Source organism: Salmo salar, chromosome ssa01, assembly GCF_905237065.1.
Source record: "Salmo salar chromosome ssa01, Ssal_v3.1, whole genome shotgun sequence".
NCBI classification, from domain to species: domain Eukaryota; kingdom Metazoa; phylum Chordata; class Actinopteri; order Salmoniformes; family Salmonidae; genus Salmo; species Salmo salar.
The window spans coordinates 145847592-145861521 of NC_059442.1; the positions used below are offsets into that span (position 1 = coordinate 145847592).

Below are 13930 nucleotides of genomic sequence, written 5' to 3' on the forward strand. Positions count from 1 at the left end.
AGAGGCATATCTAGACTTAGTAAACCAGACTAAAAGTAGACTGTTGTCTTGGTAGAGAGTAGCAGCACCCTGTTGCATATCAGATGTCACAACTCTTAGTGAAGCAAAATGTTACCGTCACGCACTAAGTAGTAAAGCACAGTGAGCGTTAAACACAATTCATTGATTCAACTCACAATTACAAATAAACATTTACATTTCAGTGCCCTTTGGACAATTTTCTCCATATAATGATGACCAAATAATGTCATGTTTTTAATGTTATGTTTGTTGTTTATTAATTGGATGCGGGCTGTTTTTAAAATATGAAGACATTAATAGGGCATAGGCTAATCAACATTTTATACGGGACAAAACAAAATATAATTCTGCCTTAAAAAAAAAAAATCAGTTTAATTTGTCCTAGAATTAAACTATATGCTTACCTGGCATGCTGGCACTGATAGTGGCGAGAGTGAAACATAGGAAAACCACGGGCAGGAGCGAGGGCCGTGGTTGTCGTTCGATCCGCTTCGGAAGCAGCATCCTTGAAAATGCTTCTTTAGGAAAAGAAAGCCAGAAACGGGGACATGGGGGTTGTCATCATTCCCCCCACTCGATTTCCGAATCCGTGCCAAGTGGTTTCCGTGACAAGTAACACACCGATACCGAGCGAAGTCCTACAATGCTTGTGGACAGTCCGATTCACGGTCTCTGCGCCACTTTACATTAATCCGTGGCAGTGCTAAAAATAGCGGTGCGCTCGTTGAAAAGTGGATACGGCGGGGAATTCAGCATACACAGAGAGGAGAGATTAGATGGAGGGGCACGGGTGAACCGTGGAGGTAGGCTACGTCAAATCTTGGTGTCGGCGTCATGACGCGTTTAGAAAACAGGCTTTGGCACTTTGACAGACTGCGCAGGCAGGTAGGCGAACGCCAGGTGTGTGTCTTGTGTAGCCAGGGGCGAAAATCTGATATCAACTTCGGAGGGGACAATTACACATTTCTCAAGAGCAATTCCTGAGGGGGACACCAAAAGTAGTGCTGTAACACATAGCCTACATTGTAATATGGTAAATGTATATTGAGGAACCAAAGAAATAAGGTGTTTGCCGTACTCCTAACTACCGGTACCCAAAACTACACAACTAATCACAACAGCAATACCATTGCCTTTAACAAATCTTAGTTCAGTCACCAGTTTAAGTTGAGAGTGGGGGTATCCATGGCATTTTCCAATTATGTTCCTATTTTACAAGTCAAAAAAATTGAGAACCTTTCATAATGTTGCCAAACAAAGACTCAACAAACTTACCTGAGACTCCCTGTCTCTGCCAGTCTGTCCCTGCATATCTGTCCCCAACTCTGCTGTCTGTGTGCCATCTGTTGCCTGCTCTGCCTAATGACATCATTGTGAAACATTTCCATTAGAATTTCATTTCTTTCTTATGAACATTTTATCAACTAGTCTTTGAGATATTAGGCTACTAGGGTTCTTACTTTGCGTTTTGGTGTACTGAAAAATACTCTGTCCGTCTTTTATTTTTCAGACATTTTTCTACCTGGCTGGCTGGCTACACACACACACAGTGTGTAGGTTATTTACAGTAGGAGATGGGCTTCTATCATCTTATCTTTTATCATTCTATTTGGGCTTCGATCTAAAAGGTAGCTAGCAAATGTGAAACGGATTAAAATGACAAGAGTTGACAGCTGTATGAGTTCACCATTTACACAACATATGCTGCAACCTTTTGTAATTTTAATAGTTTGTTTCATATTGGCTGGCTTCCAACAATAGCTGAATTTGCAAAGCTAGCGAGCACCAATTCCGTTTCAGTGGTGTTTGCTATAATCTTTGCTACCCGGGTTAAATAAAGGTGAAATAAAATAAATAAATAAAAGTTCCCTTGCGACAATTTAGCTTTTGCAACGAGACCATTAAATATATTTAAGACAATGGTAGAAGAGAGTGTAGTTCTGTTCAGTTTGGACTTCAGTTTATTGCTAACCTTATCGCAGGGACTTTGAAGCACTAATTTACATCATCTGAATGCTGATCTTGGAATAATTTGACGATAGCAAAGATTCCATCTTTGACGAGGCCATATAAATGGAATAGGTACTAGCTAGCTTAATAGTTCATATTTGCGCGCTAGCTCTGCATATTCAGCTAGTGTGTGTGCGCGATTGACCGGATTAACCTCACTTCAGTTACGTTCATTGAGTGCCTTTCAGACAGTAGACACGACCCCTCTGTTACCTTGCCAACTAAGGAACTGGTAGTGGATCAAAACATTGTGAGGCAAAGGGTGGGGGGGGTCGCAATCTTTTGAAACTTAAAAACACGCTATTAACCTCTCTAGGGTAGGTGGCACCAAATCGTCCCACCTACGTAACAGCCAGTGTAATCCCGTGGCGCGTTATTCAAAAACCTCAAAAATGCAAAAACTTCAATTTTTCAAACATATGACTATTCTACACCATTTTAAAGACAAGACTCTCGTTAACCTGTTATGGCTAGGGGGCAGTATTTTCACGGCTGGATAAAAAACGTACCCGATTTAATCTGGTTACTACTCCTGCCCAGTAACTAGAATATGCATATAATTATTGGCTTTGGATAGAAAACACTCCAAAGTTTCTAAAACTGTTTGAATGGAGTCTGTGAGTATAACAGAACTCAAATAATCTAATGTTTTGCTTTCGCTGTAAAGCCTTTTTGAAATCGGACAGTGTGGTTAGATAAAGGAGAGTCTTGTCTTTAAAATGCTGTGAAATAGTCATATGTTTGAAAAATTGAAGTTTTTGTATTTTTGAGGAATTTGTAATTCGCGCCACGCCTATCATTGGATATTGGAGCAGGTGTTCCGTTAGCGGAACGTCTAGATGTAAGAGGTTAATCTAACCACACTGTCCGATTTCAAAAAGGCTTTACAACGAAAGCAAAACATTAGATTATGTCAGCAGAGTACCCAGCCAGAAATAATCAGACACCCATTTTTCAAGCTAGCATATAATGTCACATAAACCCAAACCACAGCTAAATGCAGCACTAACCTTTGATGATCTTCATCAGATGACAACCCTAGGACATTATGTTATACAATACATGCATGTTTTGTTCAATCAAGTTCATATTTATATCAAAAACCAGCTTTTTACATTAGCATGTGACTAGCATGTGACTAGCATTCCCACCGAACACTGCCGGTGAATTTACTAAATTACTCACGATAAACGTTCACAAAAAGCATAACAATTATTTTAAGAATTATAGATACAGAACTCCTCTATGCACTCGATATGTCCGATTTTAAATAGCTTTTCGGTGAAAGCACATTTTGCAATATTCTGAGTAGATCGCCCGGCATCACAGGGCTAGCTATTTAGACACCCAGCAAGTTTAGCACTCACCAAAGTCAGATTTACTATAAGAAAAATGTTATTACCTTTGCTGTCTTCGTCAGAATGCACTCCCAGGACTTCTACTTCAATAACAAATGTTGGTTTGGTTCAAAATAATCCATAGTTATATCCAAACAGCGGCGTTTTGTTCGTGCGTTCAAGACACTATCCGAAAGGGTAAATAAGGGTGACGAGCATGGCGCAATTCGTGACAAAAAATTCTAAATATTCCATTACCGTACTTCGAAGCATGTCAACCGCTGTTTAAAATCAATTTTTATGCCATTTTTCTCATAAAAAAGCGATAATATTCCGACCGGGAATCTGTGTTTAGGTAAACAGACGAAAGAAAATAAAGCATGGGGTCGACTCGGGCACGTGCCTAAGCCCATAGTACTCTGATCGGCCACTTGCCAAAAGCGATAATGTGTTTCAGCCAGAGGCTGCCTCGATATCGTTCATCTTTTTCCCGGTCTCTGAGAGTCTATGGGAGCCGTAGGAAGTGTCACGTTACAGCAAAGATCCTCAGTCTTCAATAAAAAGAGCCAAGATGAAACACAACTTGTCAGACAGGCCACTTCCTGCATGGAATCTTCTCAGGTTTTGGCCTGCCATTTGAGTTCTGTTATACTCACAGACACCATTCAAACAGTTTTAGAAACTCTAGGGTGTTTTCTATCCAAAGCCAATAATTATATGCATATTCTAGTTACTGGGCAGGAGTAGTAACCAGATTAAATCGGGTACGTTTTTTATCCGGCCGTGTCAATACTGCCCCCTAGCCCTAACAGGTTCAGTGTCTATAATCAGCACAATTGCTTTCAGTGCGTATTATTTATATCATTTAATTTACATAGTTATGTTTCAGTGATATATTGGGGGGGACAAATCATATTTTTCCAAGGATGGGGGGGTCGTGTGCCCCCGTGTCCCCCGGGATTTCCGCCCCTGTGTGTAGCCTATGGTGTGACCAAAGACGGTGTATTCCTTTGTCTCTGGTTTGACCACTACCAGTCACACAGGCTAACAAATGTTTTCCTTTTCGTTTCACATCACCAATGTATTCACTGTACACTGTAAATTATATGCTCTGGGAACCATATATACTGCAAAATATGAGGATTTAGCCTTATCAATATTAGAAGGAGGGAAAATATTTACAAAGCTTCCTGATGCATATTTGTTGGTAAGATATGCAATGGAAAGTCCATGTTTATGCCAGAGACAACGTATTGGCCTAAGCAGCTCCTTTGAGTTTCCACTATTACCCTGGTATTACCCCTATTTATTAAGTCAATTAAAGTGCTATCAATATAACCCAACCTCTTTATTTTCTGAGAAAATAACATTGTTAACTATAGCCTATTTGTGCTATAAAAGTGTTTCCCAAAATATCAGAAAGTGAGTACAGCATCAGTGCATGTTAGTGTCAACATCGGTCTCATAAGGGTCCCAGTTGGAGCACTGCACATCTAGAGTTCCACTGTCAGGGCTGATACAGCTGAACAGCTTCAGGCCTTCTATCTGATGGCAGCCAATGGGAATAGTTTTACTTCAGCCAGCCATACATACAGAGTTTCTGTAGCTGTATGGATCATAGGGTGTGAGAACCATTACCAAAACACTACAATAACCCCTATCACATGGCTACATATGACCTCCAAAGCGTTACCCCTCTTATCTCAGACCACTTTTCTGATACAGGGGCAGATTCCCGGACACAGATTATGCCTATTCCTCGACTAAAATCATTTTCAATGGAGATTCTCCACTGAACTTACTTTTTAGTCCAGGACTACGTTTTACCTGTGTCTGGGAAACTGCCCCATACACTCTTAGAAAAAAAGGAGAACCCTTTGAATAACTCCTTTTGGTTCCAGGTAGAACCCTTTCCACAGAGGGTTCTACATGGAACCCAAAATAGTTCTATCTGTAACCAAAAAGGTTTATACCTGGAACCAAAAAAGGTTCTCTTATAGGGACAGCCGTAGAACTCTATTTTCTTTAGCATAGAGTGAGTAGTGGCCTACCTCATGGCTTGGAGGACTGTTCTGCTGTTTCTGTGCTTTCTTCTTAGTAGGGTTCCTCTGGGAGTGACGGGAACGCTCAGACTGGGCCGATGTGCAATCATTGAAAAACAAACTGGACGATCTACGATTAAGATTGTCCTATCAATGGGACATTAAAAACTGTAATATCTTATGTTTCACCGAAACTTTGCTGAACGACGACATGTGCTTAATATAGTGTTAGCTGGCTTCTCCGTGCTTCGGCAGAACAGAGTAACTACGTCTGGTACGGGGTGTCTATTTGATAATAACTGCTGGTGCGTAATGTCTAATATTAAAGAAGTCCCGAGGTGTTGTTCTCTTGGTAGACCACACTATCTACCAAGAGAGTTCTCATCTATATTGCTCGCACTTGTCTATTTACCACCACAAACCGATGCTGGCACGAAGACCGCACTCAACAAGCTGTATAAAGGCCATTTTATATTTTATTTAACCTTTATTTAACTATGTAAGTCAGTTAAGAACAAATTCTTATTTACAATGACGGCCTAACCCGGCGATGCTGGGCCAATTGTGTGCCGTCCTATGGGACTCCCAATCATGACCGGATGTGATTCAGCCTGGATTCAAATCAGGGACTGTAGTGACGCCTCTTGCACTGAGATACAGTGCGTTAGACTCCAGCGCCACTCGGGAGCCATAAGCAAACAAGAAAAAGCTCATCCAGAAGTGGGGCTCCTAGTGGCTGAGGACTTTAATGCAGGCAAACAAATCCGTTTTACCTAATGTGCAACCAGGGGAGGGGGGGTGTGGGGGGGACTCTAGACCACCTTTACTCCACACACAGATGCATACAAAGCTCTCCCTCGCCCTCCATTTGGCAAATCTGACAATAATTATATCCTCCTGATTCCAAGCAAAAACTAAAGCAGGAAGTACCAGTGACTCGCTCAATATGGAAGTGGTCAGATGACGCGGATGCTACACTACAGGACTGTTTTGCTAGCACAGACTGGAATATGTTCCGGGATTCATCCAGTGGCATTGAGGAGTATACCACCTCAGTCACCGGCTTCATCAATAAGTGCATCGATGACATCGTCCCCACAGTGACCGTACATATATTTCCCAACCAGAAGCCATGGATTACAGGCAACATCCGCACCGAGCTAAAGACTAGAGCTGCCACTTTCAAGGAGCGGGACACTAATCCGGATGCTTATAAGAAATCCCGCTATGCCCTCAGACAAACCATCAAATAGGCAAAGCATCAATACCGGACTAAGATTAAATCCTACTACACCGGCTCTGACGCTCGTCGGATGTGGCAGGGCTTGAAAACTAGTACGGACTACAAAGGGAAACCCAACCATGAGCTGCTCAGTGACACGGGCCTACTAGACGAGCTAATTGCCTTAATATGCTCACTTCGAGGAAAGCAACACTGACACATTGCATGAGAGCCCCAGCTGTTCTGGACGACTGTGTGATCACATCCATAGCCATGAAGTGCTTTGAAAGGCTGGTCATGGCTCACATCAACACATCATTCCAGAAACTCTAGGCCCACTCCAATTCGCATACCGCCCCAACAGATCCACAGATGATGCAATCTCAATCGCACTCCACACTGCCCTTTCCCACCTGGACAAAAGGAACACCGATGTGAGAATCCTGTTCATTGACTACAGCTCAGCGTTCAACACCATAGTGCCCACAAAGCTATTCACTAAGCTAAGGATCCTGGGACTAAACACCTCCCTTTGCAACTGGATGCTGGACTTCCTGACGGGCCGCCCCCAGGTGGTAAGGGTAGGCAACAACACATTTGCCACGCTGATCCTCAACACTGGGGCCCCTCAGGGGTGCGTGCTTAATCCCCTCCTGTACTTCCTGTTCACCCACGACCGCATGGCCGACTCCAACACCATCATTAAGTTTGCTGACGACACAACAGTGGTAGGCCTGATCACCGACAACGAGACAGCCCATAGGAAGGTGGTCAGAGACCTGGCAGTGTGCCTTGGCAGCAGCTAATGGGGATCCATAATAAATACAAATTGCAGGTGAAGGAGAGGACAGAGAAGTTAATTCTAAATTCAGCCATTTGGAGATTGAAAAGCTCACACTTTATGGAGTGTTTATTCTTTGAGATAAGGGGTTTGGAGTGGCCCAGACTGCGCAAGGAGAACACATGGGTCTGGGAGGACATCTGTGATTGTGGGAGAGGGCGCAGCCTGCTGACCATTGTAGGAAGCATAAGCTGCAATACAGATGTATTACTAAAACTATCACCAGAGTAATAATAGGAGTAGCAGTTTACATAACCTGGACCCAGGGGTAGACATAACATAGTAAAATTAATCCAGGACTATCCATTTAGTATGATATGTTACGTTTTGTATAGTATGTATTAATTTGTGAATATCCATCATCCATTTTGTATGATACTTTACAAATAGCAATTTCTTGTGGCTAACGTTAGCTAGGCTAGGAGTTAGAGGATAAGGTAGGGTTAATGTTAGCTAACATGCTAAGTAGTTGCAAAGCAGCAAAAAAGTTAAGTATTTGCAATGTTCCTAACTTTCTAAAACGCTGAAGTTGTCCATGATGAGATTTGAACACTCAACCTTTGGGTTGATAGACGTTCGCATTATATGCCCACCCATCCAACCATGGGTTGCAAGATGTTCGCATTATACGCCCACCCATCCAACCACCCCACTTTCATTTTTGCCTTAACTAACCATACCAAACGTAACATATCATACTAATTTCAGTGTCCCAGATTTACATTTACTATGTTGCGTCTAGTCTATGAGACTAGGCTGGTTTACAAGGTTTAAAATATGATCAGAGGCAATACAAAATACCACTCCTCTTTTTTTGGTGCAGTCTTTTGGATGGGAAATAATGTTGCATACCAAATAAAGCAATTGTTATATAATCCTAACACTAATAGGTTGGTAATAAATCAAAGATAACACTGGGGATTGTTTTTTAACCTTATGTCCAGTGTCCTTGCGTATGACCAGGTCTGTATACTGGGCCTGGCTATAAGCCTGTGGTTTGTCTCCCCTGAAAGAAAATGATTTTATCAGTCTCCAAACCTCACAATAAAGCAGTAAAACAAGTAGGCTACTGAACTTAAATGAAAAACCTAGTCACAAAAAACTGAGATCATGATTCTTAATTTATTGACAAGATCAAGTTGCTTCAGCTCTCAAATAATCTTCACAAAATACATTAGAATCTGATACTGTGTTACCAGCAATAATCACTTTGGCACTTTTAGGAGCTTCAGCTATTCCTATCATCAACATTTCCAAAAGGCAAATAATATTAGCAGAATAAATATCTAAAAAGTCAACTTATGTTTAATGTCTCATGGCGCTTTCCTCTCTGAGTGGACAATAATGGTCATAGATACCATAGATGTATACAGGTTGACTTTGCCTTGAATACACATGTATATAGGTGGCAATGTTGGAATGAGATTTAAAATGTGAGCAGCAACAATGACCGGTCTACTTCACTGTTAACTGTTTGGAATACACTCTGTCATGACAAAACACTGCTTTTCTTTACAAACCATTCCCATGTTCCCACAGGGATCATTGGAATATAACCCACTTTTACACCTTAAAATGATATATTACACATAAAACCCATGCAAAAATTATTCAACATCTGGCAGATAAAATTGAGACTCAGGAATGAATGATAAAATACGCAGATGTGAGTGACTGCATTTGACCATACAAATATAAACGTTATGGCTGTTCTTGGTACACACACTCATGCCTAGTAAATCACAACGCTAAAAGAAAGATGAACGGAAAGAGAAAAAGATGAAAAAAACAATGGAACAGTCTGATGTTTTTACACTGTCCACACACAGACAATCATACAAAAGGCTATTTGCAATGAGAGACACCAAACAGACAAAACACAGACAGACACCGTTTAGTGTGCTGTGAGCTGTTTGAGGAGCAGTCCCTGGGTGTGGCCCCACCATCACAATAGCTCTTGTAGGAAGATGCCCATGTGCCAAAGTGCATGGCATTATAAGACTCTGGTGGCAGTGGTGAAGACAGGAAGAGTACAAACCTAGAGCTAAAACCATCCGATAAAGACCTAGAAGAGCATTGGCGTTAACTTAAAAAGGTAGACTCAGCGTTTTAAAGTTGCAACGAGCAGCTTCGCAGATATTGAGTTAAGTGCAATGCAAGACTTTCTTCTCACACAGTATCTGCATATCATGCACTGGTGCACTTCACGCTGCTACCACATGGTCGTTACGGGTCCAAAACAGCAGAGAAGTTTAGTTTGGCACTTAAACAGTCTTAGTTGTTACGGATATCGGCCAGATATGATGTTTACTTCGTGTATCGCCGAGTCTACCTTTAATAATAACCAACTGACAATTGAAAAATGGAATGCGCAAGACTAAGGTCGATACAAGGTCTTGATTCGGTAGTGTAGTAACGGTCACACACATTCAAGTATTTTTCACTCTTAAATTTCCCTGATTTACCAGTACAAAATAAATAAGACTGAAGTCATCAGTTCACCGAAACTGGCCCCTTATCGAAAAGCATTATAGTTTGTTATTCTTGTGAGTGATAACGCATCCCTTCAAACAGCACTACTTGCCACAATGTGGAAATTAACACACATCACTGTATTGACAGGACACCATCTTGGTACAGGGGACAGTAAAGAAATCCCCTCATCATTGCAGTAGCTCAACACAATCTAGCCTACAGTACAGAGACTCAAACACAAGGCTTCAGACAAGGGTGCCCTATATCAGCCTAATATCCCCTCTGCTTACCTCAGCTATTTCTCTGAAATGTGCACATCATCAATTCTCTTACAAGCATCTGACTAAATCTATGTCATCACCACAATACAACTGGGGATGAGGCTACAGTAGCAAGGTAAGACTAACAAGCTATGTTTGTGTAGCACTACCCCTGCCCAATGCCCATCCCTTCCTATACATGAATACATACTGCAGTCCCAATAACTATTAACAATAAGAGAAGGGAGCGTGAGTGAATCAGTGGGATTGACTGTCACACTAAGTTCCCCTCTTGGTTAAAACGATCAATTCAGTCCTATCCCGAGCGGGCGGGAAGGCAGTGAGGGCTCTCTCTTGGCAAAGCAACATGCCTGTAGACACTGATCTGGGATCAGTGCTGGGGAGCCCAGGGCCTGTGGTCAGTGGGAGGGGGTTGAGGAACCTGACTGTCCTGAGATCTGGGGTCTGTATTGGGGTCGTTAGGGCTGTGGGAGGGGGGCGAGGCAGCAGTCTGTCCATAAGAACACGGCACATGATCGCCTCCAGGTGTTAAGCAGCTGTCTCCTTGCTGTCTGTACTCCTCTTCCTCCAACACCACCTCTCCCTTCTCCAGTACAAACTTCAGGGTGGGCCCTCTGGCCTCCCCCTTCTCTAGCTCCCCCTCTTCCGCCAGGCGGAACTTGATGTTCATCTTCCCCAGGGGCTTATCTGCTTTGTCTGGAGTAGTGATCAGAAGGGAGACCGAGAGAGAACAAGAAAGAGAAAGACGGGGACAGAGGGAGAGAAAGAGACAATGTAAGTGGAAAACATGTAATCTGTTACACCTCAAACATCTAGCATTTACGTTACAGAAGTTTTTTTTTTTTCATTGAACCCCAAAAAACGATACTAAAGTTCAGAATTAAACATGAGTGAGGTTTTTGGGCTGTTTGACTAAATGTAGAACCCTTCATCCTCATAATGAACCCCCATAGCCAGGCTGCCACTTTTTTGATTTTTTTATTACATTTTACGCTTTATTTAAACTGTTGGCAACAGATGGGGAGACAAGCAAATGGGAGAACAGCAGGAAGCATAGATGCGGTAATTGAACCCTGGGTCTTCAGTGGGGCGCATTATATGTGACTGACCGCTAGACCACAGGCTTTGCGCAGGCCTCCTCTCTTACCTAGCTGTCTTACCTAGCTGTCTCTCCTTGGGCAGCATCAGTACATCTACGTTGCTGTGATCCTCCAGAGCAGAGGTGAGCAGCGCCCCCTCCTGGCTGAACAGGAAAACCAGAGGGATGGTGATGTCAGCCGTGGACCCTCCGTCTCCCACCATCTGGAACAGGGGCGTCTCTGCACTGTTACTCCCTTCCCGGTGGTCTAGGAGGGACGGGGAAACATGGGAAATTGAGTCTTGTAGGGAAGCAGGGATGCAAACTGAAAATCCTTGCTGGGGGAAATGCAGGTTTTAACTAATTAAACAACAAAGAATATGATCTACATGATCAGTCTCTGTGTGTAAAATAAAAAGTGGTTCATGTGAACTTAACTCAAAGCCAAAAAATGTAAAGAAAGCAATCCAATGTAATTGTTGCCTAGACTTTACTACACTCACATCTTGAGAAAAAACCCTCACTAATATTGCAGTTAGCCATGACAGCCTTTATAATAGAATGCTTGTGACCACACACATAAATATTGCACTTGGGGAAAAAAAAACATCTTTAAGTAGAAATAGAATTAAACAGGCATTCTTTTTTTCTCTATTATAGTGGCCACTATAGTAGACATTGATCAAGTGCACAAGGCTACACGTGTGCAAAAATAACGTTCACAGAGTAAAAAAAATGACAATCACCCTCACTCACACATTCGTGTTACTGTCAAGTTCAACACAACAAAACCGATATCTTTGGGCTACACTACACATTATTACATTGTACACTTTCTGCCTGTGGACATCTGTTCTACAATGTGCCAGCAGAGCATGATACCCTTTGTAGGCATAATTGATCTCTTTCAGGCAGAGAGTACACCTGGCATACCCCTTTTTATCCACTGTATTGAAAAAGTGAGAAAGAGGGAAAGTGTGTGGTGTTCCTTTTTATTTATTTATTTTAATTTAACTAGGCAAGTCAGTTAAGAACAAATTCTTATTTACAATGACGGTCTACCAATAGGCAAAAGGCCTCCTGCGGAGACTGGACCTGGGATAAAAAATATCTATATATCTATAAATAAATACTATATAAATATAGGACAAAACACACATCACAACAAGAGAGACAACACTACATAAAGAGAGACCTAAGACAACAACATACCAAGGCAGCAACACATGACAACACAGCATGGTAGCAACAACATAACAACAACATGGTAGCACCGAGGTAAAGACAGTTTCAAGTTGGATATTCGCGCTTTCAAACCACTTGAGCCATAGACTCCAAATAAGTGTCATTATGTTGGAAAAATTGCACAGGTCTTATTTTCACGATTGACATTAATTCGCTTTCCAAAGCTAATAAACATATGGAAATGTGAGCAGCATTGTGTATTCCTAGTTGAATTAGTTAGGGAGTGTAAACAAAGTACAAACCTTTTTTACATTCAAATTTCAATAGCTCATTGGCCATGTGACCTAATGACTTCAAACAAGGTTCAGAATATCCACTGACTACCCTTCTAATTTGCACACCCTTTGGTTTGTCCATTTTCATCTCACAAGATTTTACATGAATTTTTCAAAAATGTAAAATTTCAATAGCTCCTTGCTCATGTGACCTAGTGACTTCAAACATGGTGCAGAATGTACCCTTCTTTATTGCACACTTGTTTGTGTACTGTAAAATCACACGGTGTAACGTACATTTTTTCATAGTTTTAAATTTCAATAGCTCCTTGGTAATGTCAATTACACACCTAAGAAGCGTGCAGTGGATATACACCCATATTGCATAACCTCTAGTTATGTCTTTTCTATATTGTTGTACATTAATATTAGTTTGACAATTAGGGGGTTCAGTCCAGTGTTGTGTTTACCCTTTTTTTTAAAATATTTATCTAAAATGACTGGTAGTTCTAAGTACTTACTTTCAGTTTTTTTTTTCCCACAATATTTAACAGCAGTACACAATAGGAGAGACAGATAATATCTCCTTTCGCCGTTAATATCAACCACTATAATCTAGTAGTAGAGGTAATTTCATTTATGCCCCATTCTACACACAGCCTAAATTATAGGCACTGAACCATTTACAGGACAATAATAAAAGTAGCATATAGGATCCAACCCTATCACAGAGTGAATAAATGTAGAGCGTTTGTAGACTAAGAAAAAAATATTAAGTGACAGTTTCATCAGTACGGGCTTAAAGAAAGTCACATCACAAAGATCACAGATGACAGTGCCCACCAAATCTATGACAATAGAGAATGAATTGTAAGCACCAAAGTGTGTTTGTCAAAATAATATCTGAAAATGTCAGTTGTTGAACATAATACTTCCATTTGCAATAGCAATTTATGATATATGCAGTTGAGGAATATTCCATGTACCAACACTACATGTAGGACGGACATAAGACATTCCCACATACAGTATTTTTTAAATGTATTTTATTTCTTTATGTCACCTTTATTCAACCAGGTAAGCCAGTTGAGAACAAGTTCTCATTTACAACTGCGACATGGCCAAGATAAAGCAAAGCAGTGTGACACAAACAACAACAGAGT

The 13930-nt window shown here is 41.3% G+C and overlaps 2 protein-coding genes across 3 annotated transcripts in view; both read right to left on the bottom strand.

The window, feature by feature from the left end:
* Nucleotides 1-822, bottom strand: part of LOC106567317 (neural proliferation differentiation and control protein 1) — a 44636-nt gene extending 43814 nt beyond the window's left edge. The window contains exon 1 of the mRNA XM_014136454.2: nt 426-822. Within this exon, the coding sequence (XP_013991929.1) occupies nt 426-525 (100 nt within the window). The 5' untranslated portion in view covers nt 526-822. The remainder of the gene's footprint in view (nt 1-425) is intronic.
* Nucleotides 823-8576: 7754 nt separating this feature from the next.
* Nucleotides 8577-13930, bottom strand: part of LOC106567281 (ER degradation-enhancing alpha-mannosidase-like protein 3) — a 28131-nt gene continuing 22777 nt past the window's right edge. Inside the window, exons 19-20 of one of the 2 annotated variants that reach the window (XM_014136416.2) lie at nt 11390-11575; nt 8577-10925 (exon numbers count right to left, since the gene is read on the bottom strand). In XM_014136416.2, coding sequence (XP_013991891.1) covers nt 10600-10925; nt 11390-11575 — 512 coding nt within the window. In that variant the 3' untranslated portion in view covers nt 8577-10599. Of the gene's footprint in view, nt 10926-11376; nt 11576-13930 lie in introns of both variants that reach the window. The other variant, XM_014136426.2, reaches the window with a different exon arrangement.